At 53.2% G+C, this 16,764-nt stretch overlaps 1 protein-coding gene across 1 annotated transcript in view; it reads left to right on the top strand.

Moving 5' to 3' along the window:
- Positions 1 to 13,963, top strand: part of PTPN9 (protein tyrosine phosphatase non-receptor type 9) — a 49,406-nt gene extending 35,443 nt beyond the window's left edge. Inside the window, exons 7-13 of the mRNA XM_077829316.1 lie at positions 1,083 to 1,411; positions 2,237 to 2,330; positions 4,595 to 4,664; positions 9,002 to 9,080; positions 10,512 to 10,662; positions 11,257 to 11,464; positions 12,181 to 13,963. Coding sequence (XP_077685442.1) covers positions 1,083 to 1,411; positions 2,237 to 2,330; positions 4,595 to 4,664; positions 9,002 to 9,080; positions 10,512 to 10,662; positions 11,257 to 11,464; positions 12,181 to 12,395 — 1,146 coding nt within the window. The 3' untranslated portion in view covers positions 12,396 to 13,963. The remainder of the gene's footprint in view (positions 1 to 1,082; positions 1,412 to 2,236; positions 2,331 to 4,594; positions 4,665 to 9,001; positions 9,081 to 10,511; positions 10,663 to 11,256; positions 11,465 to 12,180) is intronic.
- The last annotated feature ends 2,801 nt before the right edge of the window (positions 13,964 to 16,764 follow it).

Raw genomic sequence — 16,764 nt, 5'->3', positions numbered from 1 at the left:
ACAAGTAGTAAAGCAAAGCAGGGGTTTGCATTCCTTCCAGTGGTTCAGGTGTTTATATTATCATCAAAATGTAAGGAGTGCAGCTTCCTGCTTTTGCTCCCAAGAAGGGGTTGAGGTACCATCGTCTCACTCCGAAGCCTGACCTTGGGTATTGGCAAATAATTTTATTTTTTAAAACAATCCTTTCTTCACAGTCCATTTCCAGGGCTGCCCATGAGTTCTGTTAACCATCTAGGGTCTGAAACCATTTCTTCCTTTTTGGAAAATAAGGACAGTTTTTTAATTCCCTTTTAATCATCAACCAAGAGATCATATTCAGACCTTGAATTTGGGCAGCATTTCAAAGTAAAGGAATTTAATCAGAGTGTACGGTCTTTCTACGGCCCCCGGTGTCTGCCACGCTCTATAGACCAAGTCCATGCCTGGAAGGGGTCCTCTTTCAGATAACTAGCAAAATGATGACCATAGTGTGAATGTTTCTTAACCAAAGAGGCTGTACAGCTGGCAACCTCATCAGTATCCTTAAATAACTTCAGATGGAACCATGTCCTCAGAGTTTAATGCTCCCAGGTCCTATAATGTTGTGGCTTTGAATTGCACCTGCCCTCCCCACTCCTCCTGATTAGAGCAGGAGAGTTGTATGAAAAGCACCCACCTGAAATGTGGACTTCTCCCCAGTAGTCACAAATCGAGCCTTGTAGTCGCGGAAAGGGAGCTGTTTCTATCCAGACGGTTCACAGACCAGATCTCTGTTCTGCTCCAGCTGAGGAAAGGCAGACTCCCCCTACTGGAGTATGTCAGAACAGCTCCATTCACTAAAGAGAACAGATTTCTAAACAAGAGAATGGAGGGGAAAGGGAGCTACTCAAAGACCCTTTTGTGAGGAATTTTCCAGGCTACAAGGCTTGTAATGGCTTCAAGAGGGAAGTGGATCAGTTCACTTCTTAGCCCCAGCCAGACAGACTACATCCCCTTCTACGTGCCCACTGTCTCAAGCAAGCCCCTCTCTCTTCACCTACAGGCTGGTCAAGTCCATGCTCGGGGTGCGTTTCACCCCATCCCATCTCACTCTGTTCCCCCAGGTTCAGATGGTGAAGATGTCAGAGCTGAAGGAACACCTGCCCCGGGAATGTCTCCCTGAATACCTAGGGGGATCCCTCAAGCTGGACCCTCTCAGCTGGAACTGCCGGTTCCTCCCCCAGCAGAATGGCCACCCAGACCCGTTGGATGAGCTGATCCTGGTACCGCTGGTTTCACCGCGAGATAATGGCTCGGTGCATGTTCCTGGACCAAAGTGCATGACTGTCCATCAATTGATGGACCATGTGAACCGAAAGCAGAAGCGGGGAATCTACGAGGAGTACGAAGACATCCGGCGCAGGAGTCCTGCAGGGACCTTCATCTGTTCCCTGTAAGTATGCAAGGAAAGCCTCTAGGCACGGAGATGGCGGTGTCGGAGGGATAGATCACCAGTGGGTCTGCAAAATCAGAACCATAGCTGGGCTTGCTTGACACAATCCCTCTCTTTCAATGAGGAAGCTGCTTCCATTCTCTTCATCCCGGGCTGGCTAGTCCGTGCAGCGGCAGCGGGTCTGACCTGAGTCTCTTTCCTCTCACGGCAGGCTCAGCAGCAGGAGACGGAGGGCAAAGGGATGGTTTAGAAATCAGCAGTAAGATTGAAAAAGGGACTCCTCAGACCAGGATGCATTTACTGTGCACGTGTCCACGTCTTACTGGCCTCGCCAGGGGAGAGCAAACCTGGTTCTGCTGTGTGCCTCTGCATGCAGAGAGCCACCAAACCAGCCCCTTCCTTTGTGGCCATGCAAAGCCGCGGCCGGAAGGAGGCAGTGCTTCCAGCTGAGAAGTTTGCAGTTGTGCTGCGGATGCCGGTCAGGTGCACTGGGATGGGTGATCCCTCGCTCTAGCTGCCCGGGAAGATTCAGCCTGGTTTATTATTGGATTGCAGACTTACCAGTGCTGTCCAAGAGCATGAGGGAGAACAAAGCAATCCTCCTAACATCACGATCCAGCTTACCAGAGACGAGAAGTGGGTGTCAGTTTTACCATAACAATCTGCTAGACGGGCCTTTCTCTAGATGAAGAAAGCCCTGGGTCTGATTGACGGCAGAGCCCAAACTCGGGCACCAGGCGCATGGTGTGATCTAGAACAGAGTCCTTCACTGCTTCCCGTCCGCTCTCTCTTCCTCACTTTTCCTGCCTCTTCGGTGCCCCACAGGGCTCCGTATAACCAGGAGAAGAACCGATATGGGGACGTGCCATGCCTGGACCAAACTCGAGTGAAGCTGACCAAGCAGTACAGCCGCTCGGAGGTAAGCAGGCAGAGTTTTCCCTGGGGCACTGACTCTCCACTGTCTAGACGGCCCCTCACCCTCATTCCTGGGGTGGCAGTCGCATGCTGGACATGCCTGTGTGCTAGGGTGAGTGATTTGCCAGCTGGGGCAGTGTGAGAGCCGTGCGTGGCCTGGTGTTCTGAAAGCACCACGTAAAACTGTGAGGGTGGGTTTATTTTGGATGGGGACTCCTCTCTCCAGCCCAGAGACCCAGCCCACCACCTGCTCCAGGCTTTCACATATGCCTGCTCCTTCACAGCATGGTCTCTCCTGGGGCAGCCAGCTCTGAGAGAGCAGAGGCTCTGGAGGGTGGGACCCTGAGGTGCTTTTAGGCCAGGTCCCCAGGAGAGGCTGGCAACTCTCTCCCCTCTTGCCGCTCCCTCCCATCCCTGAGGAACATCCTCAGGTCCTGCCTTACACTCCTCACCAGGTCCCTCCGTCTCCTACGCTGTGCACTCAGGACATAGGCAAACCCGCAGGCCAGTGTGGCTGGTGGGAAGAGGCCTCCCTCGGAGTTGGGAGACACCTACATGCTCTGCCAGCCTGTGGTGCCTCGAATTAGAGTCTCAAACCCACATCTCCCACCTGGTCGTGCATTGCCCTGCGCTTAAACAACAGCACAGGCCCTCCTCGTCCCTGCATCGGAAACCCCAGCACCGGTTACAGCGGTAGTGGAGAATTCTCCTGGACAGAGCCACATGCCTAGCAGCGCTGGGCAAGGGGAACCCTGAGGGCCTTGGCCATGCTGGGGTGACCGGAAAGGAGCACCCCATGTCCCACCCTACTTTAACACTCGGAAGAACGTAGGCCTTTAACATTAAGGGCTGGATCTTCATCTGAAATAAATCTGCCTAGCTCCATTGACTTCAGTGAGCTAACCCTGATTTACACCTGCTGAGGGTCTGGCTCTATGCATTAGCTTCTCTTCTGAAAGCAAGAGGGAAACTCGTTCGCCGGGTACGACGTTGAGCCCCGACAGCCAGCCAGCATCTCGCGCTATGGGCTCTGCTAGCTGGAAGCTCCCAAATGCCAGTTTCAATCCTCTGTTGTCGCTCTCAGCGCACATGCTCCCTGGTGTGAAATGCCTCCTGCCAGAGTGAATATGGGGGGCACTGAGCCAAACAGTGCGCTGGGCTGGCTGCTCAAGGGACAGCAGTGTGGCACTCATTAAAAACAATAGCTCAGCCTGTCAAGCTCTGAACCCGAACGTAGCGCACGGGGAGGCTTCGGAGTAACTGCGGCTGCGTGAGCATGCAGCCGAAAATTGCTGACGAGAGCCTCGTTCATCTACCCAGGCTGGAGTCTTGGGGGCGCCACTCCTAGAATGGTTGATTATGACACTAACCCCTAAATCCCTGAGAGATACAGCTCTGGGCATCACTTGGGGTGCGTGTCAAGTTTTCAGTTGCCCCAGGAGGAACACAGACCCCTGAGTGCCCCAACTTGGGTCCTTGCAGAGAAAGGGATCTTTGTTCCTTTAAGCTTCCGGCATGTCTGAGCTTTCTATGCGAGGAAGGGAGTGAAGAGAGCCCATGTCTGGAACAGCCCTCTGCGTCCCTGGGCAACATGGACAGCAAGGCATCGTGGGAGGTTATTTGGGGGCTCTGATTTGAATCTGGTCAGACTTGACAGTTTCTCTTCCCTGCTGAGTTCGTTACTTTAAGACGCCTCCAGGTGATCGGAAGGGCTGGAATTTCGCTCCATCACATTTCACTCCCTTCCCCTGCTTTTAGTTGCTATTTGATCTCTGCAGGCATTTGGGCTCCCCTCTTTCAACTGCACTCCTTCCCCCCGGTTATTTGTCAGGGGTATTTGGAAATAGCAATAGCCTAAGCTCCACCCAGCCTGGTGGGAGCAGGTTGCACGTCCCATGGCACTGCTGCCCCAAGTGTAACTGGCCTGTGTGGTGGTAGCATAATTGTAAACAGCATCATGGCTGTGCAATGGGCCGTGGGTGGATTTTGTTTTAAAATAGGCCAGTGTCAAAGTGTTTTAAAACTGATGCAAACCTGAGCTCCCTCCCAGAATGGAAGCTGGGTTGCGGGAGATGCCCCAGATGAGGTTCAGGAATCTGGGAACGCATGGTGCCCACTCCTCTTCTATCTGTCCCAACCTGCATACCTCAGACTCTTTCTGTTGCTCAGCTGACTAACAGCTTTCCCCTGCCCTTGGGCATTCCTCCTCCAGCATGTTGTGGTGTTATGCTCTGTGTGGTAACGGTCTGTGTATCTTTCTCTCTCCAGCTGACAGACTACATCAATGCCAGCTTCATGGATGGCTATAAACAAAGGAATGCTTACATTGGTACTCAGGGTAAGATCATACTCTTCTTAGAATGGGGTCAGTACGCCACGACGTTGCGCCCACTGGTAGGCAGTGTCGGGACAGTGAGCTGGCAAGTTGCTGTTCATATGCTGCCAACGTGGCTGGCTGGGGGAGTCTCGGCACTGATCCAGTCTGTGCTCATCAGAGTCCTGTAAAGAGTGATTCTTGCCTCTGGAGGGGCTGGAAGGAACAGGGTGGAGCCATAGGCGCCGACTTCCCCTCTTTCCTGTAGGTACTCGACCCCCGCCCCCACTCCACCCTTTCCATGAGGCCCCGCCCCAACTCCGCCGCCTCTCTGCCAATATTCCAACTCCTTCCCCGAATCCCCACCCCAGCCCCGCCTCATCCCCAGAGCATGCCACCTTCCCGCTCCTCCCCCTCCCCGCGCGAGCGTGCGAATGCTGCCAAACAGCTGTTTGGCGGCAGCCAGGCAGGAAGCGCTGGGAGGTAGGCGGAGGAGCGGGGACGCGGCGCACTCGCAGTGGCAGGGGGGGAGCTTGGCTGCCGATGGGTGCAGAGCACATGCTAATTTTTCCCCGTGCGGTGGTGAGGTGTTGGAAGCATCCCTAGAGTATGGCTGCTTGTGGGAGGAGCTCATTCAAAGGGGTGGGGAGGGGAGATATCGGGTGAGGGCTTGATCTAAAGCCCATTGGAGTTCATGGAAAGACTCTCGTTGATTTCAGCGGGCTATTCGTCAGCTGTGCGTAGGACAAGTCTGGGAGGTGAAGCAATAGTTTAGACAAGTCACTTCGCTTCTCTGGGCCGGTTTGTTCCCCTTCTGGAGGGTGGCATGCTTATTTCTCGGGCCCTACAAAATTCATGGTCCATAATTTCACAGTCACGGGATTTTTAAAATGATAAATTTCAAGATTTCAGGTATTTAAATCTGAAAGTTCACGGTGTTGTAACTGGAGGGGTCCTGCCCCAAAAAGGAGTTGTGGGGGGGGAGGGTTTGCAAGGTTGCGATACTGCTTCCCTTACTTCTGCGCTGCTGCTGGGGCAGCGATGCTGCCTTCAGAGCTGAGCAGCTGGAGAGTGGCGGCTGCTGGCCGGGAGCCCCGCGCCGAAGGCAGCAGCAGTGGAGTAAGGGTGGTATTGCCACCCTGTCTGTGCTGCCGCTGGCGGGGAGCGGCCTTCAGAGCTGGGCGCCCGGCCAACAGCTGCCGCTTTCTGGCCGCCCAGCTCTGAGGGCAACGCAGAAGTAAGGGTGGCAATACCCTGACTCCCCCTCCGCCCTCACCCTGCGAACTCCCTTTTCGGTCAGGACCCCCAATTTGAGCAACACCGGTCTCTCCCTGTGAAATCTATATAAGACGGGGTAAAAGCACCCAAAAGACCAGATTTCATGGTCCGTGATGCGTTTTTCCTGGCCATGAATTTGGTAGGGCCCTACTTATTTCCCTAGCAGCTGGGTGCTGTGAGGGTTAGTTAACGTCCGGAGAGCTCTGTGCAAAGATAAAGTGCTGCAGAACTGTTTCCTGCAGAGTGGAGGAGCAGCACTGGCCGGGGACACCAGACATCCCTCCCTGCAGGCTGGCACAAAGCCCAGAGGGCCGGGGGAGAAGCTCGGCCAATGCCCATTGAGAAGGGAGAGCAGGGATTTTGGGGGGTGGAGGAACGAGAAGTTTGGCGGAGAGGGGGTGTGACCACAGGCGATCCAGAGGCACAAATGCAGCACGTGTGGACGTACCTGAGCTAGCTAGCCTGCGAGAAACAGCAGCGTGGCGGCAGCTGGGTGGGCTGGCCACCAGAGCTCGCACCGCGGGTCCCCGGCGGGATTATACTCGGGCAGCTAGTTCATGCCCCTGCCGCTTTGCTGCTATTTTTAGCGAGCTAGCTGGATCCGAGGTAGCGCGGGCACGGCTGTGTGTGCTGCAGCTGTGCCTCCCAATCGCAGCACGCACATACCGTTTGAGGCTGATATCTCAAAGGTGCTGACGCCCATTCAAGTCCAAGGGGAAATCAGGCCAAGTATCTGTAGGCCCTGCGGGCAGGGAATGGGGTCTGTCGTGAAACATAGCTTCCCTCTCCCATCAGCCGTATGAGCGTACGGCAGCCGAAGGTCTCACCCAGTACTGACTGCCTGTTTGGAAACGAGCGTCCTGGCTAAGGCAGATGCCCTCTCCCGAGAACAGTCACAGCCTGAGTCTCCACGGCACTTGGCACCACGTACGTTGGTTCCTTTTGAATCAGGGACCTGCCGTGCAATAGAAACATCCGTCTTGCTGTGCTGGGGCTTGCAGAGCATCTGCCTGCATTTAAGGAATGATCCAAGGCCCCTTTTGCCAGAGCTCGTATAACTCTCATGTGCCCTGGGGTCTCAGGGAATGGAACAGTCCTGGCAAATCATCTCGCAGGAACCTCCCCCGTTACTCCTCTGGGGAGCAGTTGAGCCATTGGTCAGGACAGAGCAGGGGTGGGACAGACTGGCTGGTTTTATTTGATTTGTCCATGGTCCAGCCATGTGGTCAAACTTTAAAAAAAAAACAAAAACCAAAAAAAAAACCCTTCCACAAATTATTTGCCCCCAAAGTATGTATCAAATCACTCGGTGCCGTTGCCTAGTTACAGAGCGCGCTCTCTCTCTCTCGAGTACCTACATCCCTGTTGCCCCCCCAAAAAAGTGTTTCAAGAGGACCACATGGTCTCCTACCAGACAAACAAAATCCCCATCAATATTTCCAACTGAATAGGGGCGTAGCAGCATAAAGCTCCCCCGTCAAATCCCAGTGAGCTCACAAGGTGCCTGGTGTGCATCTGGCAGCAGAGATGCTGTCTGTTGTGGAGCAGCCCCCCAGGACTCCCCCATTTTGCAGCAAGTCGTGGCCTGACAGAAGCATCTGCCTCAGTTTCCCCTTTTAGAGTCCCTCGAAACAATCCAAATGTTCTGGTGGGGTTAATTCATTACAAAAGTTCCATGTATATGCATCATAACAAGTCCCATAACCATAGTCCAGAATTCCCCAGCATTGTCCAGACAGTACATGCAGTATACAGCCCTGGCATCTCTTGCCACACCCTGGCTGTCCGGCGCAGCCTCAGTGTCCCTTGCTATGCCCTGGATCTCCAGCGCAGCCCTCTCCTGGCCTTGTAGCAAGCCAGCCTCCCCAGCCTTCCAGCTGGAGTGCAACCCCTCTGTTGCCAGCTTCCCCACAGCCTCTCTGCTGGGAGCATCCCTCACTATCCCAGGGCCTCTCATGGTTCTTCTGGAGATGTCAGCAGGTAAGGTCCTCTGCTGCTCTTCCTGCCTTCAGCCTTCTCTGGCCCTGGCCAGCCAACAAACCCATCTTGCTGCTCTTCAGCCTTCTCCCAAACTTGCCAACTCCTCCCTCTTCCCAGGGAGTGCTTGCGGAGAGCATGCGGCAGTCGTCCCTAGAGATCCCCTCCAGTCTCCTAAACTTTCCTGACTGACTCATTGGGTCTCTCCCAGATCTTTTCTAGCCTCCAGGTGCTGCCCCACCCTCTTAATGGCCAATTGGGAGTACCGCTCTGTCACAGGCACTGGACCTGCCTCATTTACACGGGCCAGCCCATCCCTGACGCAGCAGCGTTCTACCACAGAAGGCTCAGCTGTTTTGTTGCCAACACCTTTCTCAATGTTTACACAAAACCACCACGGGGTCTAGGGTCCACAGCAAATTCACAACCCTACCTCCAGCTCTTCCCAAAAGCTTTTCATGTCACCACGTTGCTCTTCACAAACCTGGTGGCATGCAACTGAGACATGGCCAGCAGCTAAGCGGGGCCAGAAGAATGGGGTGCAAACCTGTGGCAGACATAGACAGCTAGAAATTTGTTGGCCATTTTAAGCACTTGGCCTGTATCGTGTTTGGTCTGCAGGAGGAATGGGTGTAGTGTTTACAGTGGGTCGTTTTCCTCGGTTTCTTCCTACTCTAGTCACGTTCTCCAGCCATGTGAGCTGGTTCTGGTACCAGTGACAGCAACTGTAATGTGGCTGGGAGGGGAAGGGAACTAATACCAACCACCCAACCATTAATAATCACACAGGAGTGCTGGGCAGTGAAAAGCAGGAGCTACCATATGTGCATTTAGAGCTAATACTCCTAGAAGCTCCATGTAGCATCGCAGCGACCCACATGATTTGATGAGGCAGCCCTAGGGGATCTGTTGTCGTTGTTAAGTGCTGATTTGCCATACACCAATGGTCCAGGTGCTGCCTTCTTCTTGGGTTGTTCCTGAGGGGACTGGCTGGAGCAATCCAGTGGGAGGTGCAATTTGTGCATCCCCACGTTCACTGGGATGCTGGATGAGAATTGATGTGTCCAACACTTATAACCTTTCTCACATGTGATCTGTCCTGTCAGGACCTCTGGAAAACACGTATTGCGACTTCTGGCGCATGGTGTGGGAGCAAAACGTTCTGGTGATTGTCATGACAACCAGGTGAGTGAGTGTGCGTGGAGAGCAGAGACCCACTCAGCCTCTTGGATGAGAGGTCCTGGCCACTTGGGGACGTTCAAGATCCTATGTCCCTTTTTACAGAATGAGAGTTAGTGCCATGGTGCAGGCTGAAGTCTGGTTTGGGTGACCACATTTTGTTTCCTTAAATCTCTACTCCTGGGACTTGAGCAGACAGCACCGGATATGGCATAGCTTGCATTCTTCTTCACTTGCAGCCCTAAACATTTGTAGAGGTGTTGTGCACTGTTAAAGCATCTGCCATATTCTGCCCAAGAAGTGGCTGCATTTTGATTGTTGGTGGCTGTAATTTATACATGTATATATGTATAGGAAAAGTTCATGTGTATAAGTGTATACGAAATGCCACACAAATTTTATATATATACATACACGCACACTATATATATATTCACTGTGTGTGTGTGTGTGTGTGTGTGTATATATGTGTATGTGTGTATATATATATATGCAGCGAGAGAGAGTTTGTATAGTACTTATAGTACTTTGGGATCCTGTTTCCCATTTCTAAAGCCCGCTCCTTCTGTGACCTTGGTCAGGTGATTTAATCTCCCTGCCTCAGTTTCCCCATATGTAAAATCAGTCTATTAATATCTGCCCCCATGGAGTTTTGAGTCTCTTAATGTTTGTGAAACACACTGAAGATGTGTGAAGCATTATGATTATTTTAAGTGTGGAGTCTGATTTTCGCATTCTGGGGAATAGCTGACATCAGTGGGTCTCCGCTTTTTCCATACCTGGAAGGGTAGGATAACTGCAACCTCTGCTTGCTGGTGTCCACCACTCCAGTTGAGAGCCCCTGAACTGTTGTTAACCGCCCTGTCAGGCAGGGCTCACCGCATTCAATTACGCTTTGATCAAGTTTACAAGGTTCTCTCCACAACCATTATGGCTGGAAACCTTCTTTTTTTTTTTTTTTTTTTTAAATGAAAAGGCAAGAAAGGAAGAATGGTTGTGACTCCCAACCTGAGTACCCTGGTGTATGTCGAAATGACCTTATCAGATTCATAGGCCCCTGTAACGATGGATTAAGTGGCCCAGCTGTTTGTCTGAGTGTAGTGTTTACCAGTCTGACATGTGGCTGCCCAGCATTTGGGGAATGCTGTCAGGTCACTGCTAAACCTCAGCAGAGCAATTGTTTCTAAGGTGCTTGGCTTGTCACGTCCTTCACCCCTCCTGCAGGGGAGGACTGTGTCTCCCATTTCCCTCCTCTCCCATTACCAAGCAAGGTCTGAGTATAGGGTACGGGCAGGTGAGAGCCTGCCAGCATGTCTGTGACCGAGCTGCCCTGCAGGTCGGTAGGTGGCTTGGCCGGGATGGAACAACCTCCCCGATCCGCTTCAGGGAGGAGGCAATGAAGAACCCACCCTTCTCCCCACCCCTTGTATATTACAGGCTTGAGGAGGGAGGCAGGAGGAAGTGTGGCCAGTACTGGCCACTGGAGAAAGACTTCCAGGTGTGCTATGGATCCCTCACTGTCACCAACCTTGGGGTGGAGAACTTGAACCATTACAAGAAAACCCTTCTGGAGATCTATAACACTGAGGTAATCCCCCGCCCCTTGCTGCAAGGAACCTCTCCAGGAAGGGGCCAGAGGACTAGGCTCCGTGGGGGAAGGAGGCTGCAGTCCTCACTGGTGCCCGTGAAGGAGCAGGCAGCGTGGGTGAGCCCCAGCTGCCGTCCTCTCGGCTGCCTGCGGAGAATCGCAGCTGCGTGGGGAGAGGGGTACGGCCACCTCTGCGGAAGGGAGAAACGTGGGGTGGAGCATGGTATCTTGGCAGCACTGTGGTGTGGGCCATCTGGGCTCGGGACCCCACTGTGCTGATGAGCTCTGCTGGCTTGGAGAGAGGTTGTGTCTGGGTTGTTTGGCATTGATGGCGGCCTCCTGATCCCCGGCTGGGAGATGGGACCCTTGGGAATGCTGTATGCGGGTGATGTGACAGGAGAAGGGATGGGCTGGATGAGGGAAGGCCCATGCTGCTGGGCTTGCAGTGGCTGGTGTGCAGCTGCTCCAGGAAGAAGAGGGAATGCCTGGAGTCCCACGCTGTACATTGGGAGGAAAGGGGCGCTCCCGGGGCGGATGGGGGTAGGGGAATGGAATGGAAGCAAAAAGCACTGATGGCGGGGCTTTCGCACACAGCACAGAGAGAGGCGTCTGGTGTCCCATTTCCAGTACTTGAGTTGGCCGGATTACGGCGTCCCTTCTTCAGCTGCCACTCTGATCGACTTCCTGGGGGCAGTCAAGCAGCAGCAGAGGTTGGCGGCCAGTGTCCTGGGGCCTCGCTTCAAAGGTCACGCAGGAGGGCCGCCTATGGTGGTCCACTGCAGCGCTGGCATCGGCAGGACAGGTAATTCTCTCCAACTCCGGAGAGCAGGCTGCCAGGGGAGCCCCTGTAAATAGGAGACAGAGAGAACAGAGTGAAACCCTACTGGTGTCATTCCTAGTGAACCCCTAGGAGGCGCCGCAGTTCAGAGGGAAATAGCTCTTCTTTCTTCTTACTGTATTTCCCCCTCATGGGATGCTCTCCAGACCCACTGTGAAGCCATAGAGACTGTCACCCTCCCCCGGTACTTTCCAATTCCAACTCCGCGCCTCACGGGGCTTTTTCCACACTGAGGGCTGGCTGTGATTTGTTTCTGGTTCAGGCAGTCCTTAGTCCCTTCCCGGGGGGAGCCATGTACCTTCAGCCTGAGAGCTGGGATCCCGAGAGCGTCTCTTTGACATGGCAGATTGCTCCCAACTGGGCTGGTCCTTCATGGGAGACTCAGGCGGGAACTCCTTTCTGTGGAATCCGCCTGGGCACATTGACAAGGACACATGCACGCCTGGAGCCTTAAATCCCTGCATGTCCTTCAGGGATGGAATTCCGCCCCCTTGCAAGAATTCAGTGTTAATCTGTGGAGTTAGGGCAGGCGGTTCCCCAAGGGTAGCTGAGATTGTAGGACTTCTTAGGACAGTAACTGGGAGTCTACGAGGGGGAGCGGGGTTGTCGGGTGTTTCTGTGGGGTGGTGCTGCTACAGTGGCAGTGTTTTGATGGACGGCCTGTTTGTCCCCTCCCTCAGGTACCTTCTGCGCGCTGGACATCTGCCTCTCTCAGCTGCAGGACACGGGCACGCTGAACGTGCCCCAGACGGTGATGCGGATGAGAACGCAGAGGGCCTTCAGCATCCAGACCCCCGAGCAGTACTATTTCTGTTACACGGCCATCATTGAGCATGTGCAGAGAGAGGGCCTGCTGCCCCCCACTCCCACACGGGCAGGCCAGGAGAAGAGCTAATGGGGACACAACCCAACCCGAGGGCAGGGACTGGCTCTCCTGTCAGTCACGACCAGCCCGCCTTCCTCACGACCAGTCTGGATTCAGCAGAGCCTTCAATAACCAAACTCCTTTGTCGTAGGGCTCCAACCTTTCCTTGGCTAGCTGGTTCTGATGAATCACAGCTAGTAGCCACTGACTAGCGACTCGTGGTCTTAACTATTACCACCTGCTGTTGAACTGTGCCTTATTCAAACCAAATTGTGGCTGCCATTTGCCAGGGGTAACTAGAGATAAGTGGGAAGAGGATCTGCTCCTCAGTATGATTTTGTTTTTGTGGGACCACCTGAAATCCACCTGGAGGACTTGACTTAAATAAATATCCATTTCCAGTACCACCCAAGCCTTGGGCTTAGAAAAGGCACATACGTCAGTCTTACCTGCCACTAGGTGTGTGTGTCCGTCTGTATGTATGTGTGTATATAATATATACTCCATGTGTTCAAGTCTAGCCTACGAAAGTATTATATAGATACATATACACACGCACCTGGTTCTGGCTGCTCCTGGGGCTCAGTGTTGTAATGTTGTCTCACTGCTGTGATTTCTCGAGTGGGGAGTTATAGCCTTGCATTGTTAATGGCGCTGTGATGTTACTGGCTCTGTTTTGTTTTTTTTCTTTTCACTCCTCTGCTGCGGCTGTAGAAGACGCACACTCGCTAGTACACACGCCCGTCAGTGTACAGACCACGGCGTGAGTTACGCTGATACATTCCTGTTGGATCGGAGTGGTGCGGAGACGCTGCGCTAGGCCCAGCTAGGTCCGAGCGCATGCTACATCCCCCTGCCGGGGTGCCGTGCAGGGGTTACACAGTCTTACCTGTCTTTTATTTGGAGGAGGGGTCCCGGGGCCCATCTTTTCCCTTGAGTGAGGAGTTGCAGATCTTTACTGTGATGAGGGGACCCTTCCTTCCCAGGCTGGAGATGACTCACCTGCTCACTAGGGGGCAGCGACGGGCAGCAGTAGGTACAAAATGTTGCAGGGCAGAGGGCTGTGAAGTGCTGTCAGAGTAACTGGGCGTTATCAAGGAAGTCTGAACTCAACTGATGGTGGTAACTTACTTCTGTGCTAGAAGCGGTGCTTTTCCAGGGAGTCCCCCTCCCGCCTGTCTCTGCCAGGCAGACATCATCGGGATGAGCTGCGGCTGCCAAGTGCCAAGCGAAAACCACCTTAAGGTATAGAAGCCAAAAACCTGGAGCAGCTGCTTACCCCTTCCTTCCTGCCCCGGCGGTGCCCGGACTGCCATTCAATGCATAGACTGTGCAACCCCAGCCCTCCCAAGTGCTGCTGAGCTATCTGACCATCATGCCCCTCCTTCCCCGCCCAGGGAGGTGAGGTTGGCAGCTGAACAGACCCTCAGTACCTTTATACTGTAATAAGCTCTCTGAATGTACATTCTTATTTTTACAACCTTTTCGGTTTTGTATTTAACGTTCACTTGATCGAGCCAGAGCTGGAGATCATTGTAAATGTTCCTATGCGCTGTCGCATGGCGAGACGGTTTTTGTATTTACGTATAAATATACCTACAGACGATCCATACGCCTTGCTTCGTCAATGCAGCTGCTCGGGGAATGGGAGGGGAGTTGAAGTGAGGGAGTCTGTGGACACAGAGCGAAAGAGGGACTGGGTTAGGATTGTGGGTCTGACAGCCTGAAATTTAGCTTTGTCCAGGGGGACCCAGGCTTGGTCCAGTGTCCAATGAAGTCAATGGGAGTCCATCCTTAAGTCCAGTGGGGGCAGCATCAGGCTTGCAGGGGGTTAACCGGTGCAGACCTCTCTTCCGCTCCTGTTGGCCTCAGCGGGAGTATGTGGCTCCATGGGAGAAGGACCTCCTAGGTCAGGGGTGGGCAAACTTTTTGGCCCGAGGGCCACATTGGAGTTGCAAAATGGTATGGAGGGCCGGGTAGGGAAGGCTGTGCCCCCGCAAACAGCCTGGCCCCCTCCCACTTCCTGCCCCCCTCAGAACCCCTGACTCATCCAACCCGCCCAGCTCCTTGTCCCCTGACCGCCCCTCCCCCCCCATCTCCTAACCGACCCCCACCGCCGAACCTCCACCCCATCCAACCGCCCCGACTACCCCCCGGGACCTCCTACTCCTTATCCAACACCCCTTCTCCCCACCCCCTTACCATGCCGCTCAGAGCAGCAGGACAGGCTTATTGGAAAGCCTGGGAGGTGGGCAGGCACAAGCCGCACTGCCCGCACGGCTGCAGGCGCGGGGCTGGGGGCTAGCCTCCCCGGCCGGGAGCTTAAAGGCCGACGGTCCCGCGGGCCATAGTTTGCCCACCTCTGTCCTAAGTAGACCTTGGACTCAATGGTAGAACTTCACACAAACCGTTCGTGGTAGCAGAGAGAGACAGAGGCTGCTCCTGTTGGTTATGCATGCTTTAATTATGGATTAATTTACTGTGCTTCTCATGTATACAGTACATGCCTAGATAATCCCTCAGGATATCTGTTACTTAGGGCCACAGCCAGCCAGAAAAATCACAGGTGAATGAGTCTCTTCTTACTTTCCTGTTGTTTGGCTTTGCGCTAAATAGCCTTGTTGAAAGAGGTCGGGCACAGCTGTTCGTCTGGGCGTGGCTGGTGGGGTATTCCTTTCACAAAAGCTAGCTCTCTTTTCTGTAAGCGATGGGTTTGGCCCAGACACCTCTGCCCCTTCACTATAAAGGAAAAGGTATGTGCAAAGTCCACTGATCCCACCCCCGAGCTCTGAATGAGAAGGCTGACAAATTGTGTGTGCCTCTTTAAGGGTTTCGTTTGCTGATTTTCTGCACAATTTAATACAGACGCCTCAATTATACAGTTAATTACAGCTCACTCAACAGGCTCAATACAAAGGTGGGGCAGGGTTTTGAGCCGCTCAGGTAAATCGGAGACACCCTAACACGAATTATTTATGTCCATTATATTAGCACGTAGAGGGTCCCACCCCTGATCAGAGCCCTCTTGTGCTAGGTGCTGAACATACACATAATCCCTCTGCGGACGAGTTTACAACTGAAACAGAGGAGACAAAGGAAGGGGAGGGGAAACTAGCACAGCGAAGGGAAGTGGTTTGCTCACGGTCACCCAGCAGGACAGTGGCAGCGCCTGGATTAGAACCCAGCTCTCCTGGCTCCCAGTCTAGTGCCCTATGCATTGGACCACGTTGCCTATCTGACACACACATGCACAGCCTCCCTCCTCAATCATCATCATCCGAAAGATGATGTCAAAGAGCTGCATGTCTTACAGGCGTATTTATGCACCCAGTCCAATGAAAGCAACAGGGACAGGATTAATGTTACCTGTTTTCCTTGGATGCAGAAGGTGCTTCTGTATGCATGGGGATACAGATGGATAAAGGTATATGCTTACCTACTGGAGTATGCCGAGGTGTGTGTACACATAAATCATCATGTACGCATAAACATCAGACACACACATATTGGGAGAGTGTCAACCATGGGCCTTCAACCACTGAATCACTGCTATCCAGTATAACCACGCTACTTGAAGGTCCATATTGCTTTTATTCACTTTTTTAAATATTTAAGTGGGAGGGTGGTTAAAAATCTGTTGTTGTTTTTTAAGTGACTATTTTTAATTCTGTCCCCCTCCCCCCGTTGAGGTAGTACAGCCACCAAGTGTTTCCCTCACTGCTATTGTTTCTTTAATTTAAGGCTTCTAACATCTGTAGCTGCTTTTTGCAAACCCGGTGCTCGCTGTTGATGCCTGTTCGATCCCGTTTCTGTGGAAACAGTCGCCACCAGGCCAACAGGTGCTAGGACCCAGCAGAGAGCTGTAGAGTCATTCTGCAGCCTGACAGCCAGACCAGGTGGGTCTCCTTAGCTCCAGCTCAGGAGAATACAGGTATTGAGAGCTTCCCTATGGCTGAGGGAACTAGGGGCAGGGCCAGAGGGGGCTGTGTAGCAAGGAGCCCCAAAAATAAGCAAGCTCAGGAAGAAGCTCACTTAGATGTATGTCCTGAAGAGCGTACAGTCTAAAGAAACAAGCCAGGCAGGCAGCGGGAGGGAAGTGACTTGCCCATGGCCACTCTGTAGTCGAGCTGGGACCAGAGGCCCAATCCAGTGCTCTATGCATTAAACCGCACGAGGGATTCATTAATTAAAAAAGCCAAAACAGCTTAGGTGACATTCTGGTCCCTTGTCCCATTGTAGTCAATGGCTGTTTTACTACTGAAGTCTACGGAGCTGGGATGTTCACCCCTTATCTTATTTTTGCCATTCCGATGCCCCTTTGCTGTAGAAAGGGAGAGAGCACCAGCAGCTCCATCTGCAGTTGGTCAGCTCGTGATTCTGTTGAATTGAAATGGACGCT

Source organism: Eretmochelys imbricata, chromosome 10 (genome assembly GCF_965152235.1).
Source record: "Eretmochelys imbricata isolate rEreImb1 chromosome 10, rEreImb1.hap1, whole genome shotgun sequence".
In the NCBI taxonomy this organism is placed as follows: domain Eukaryota; kingdom Metazoa; phylum Chordata; order Testudines; family Cheloniidae; genus Eretmochelys; species Eretmochelys imbricata.
This window is presented reverse-complemented; position numbering and strand designations above follow the sequence as displayed.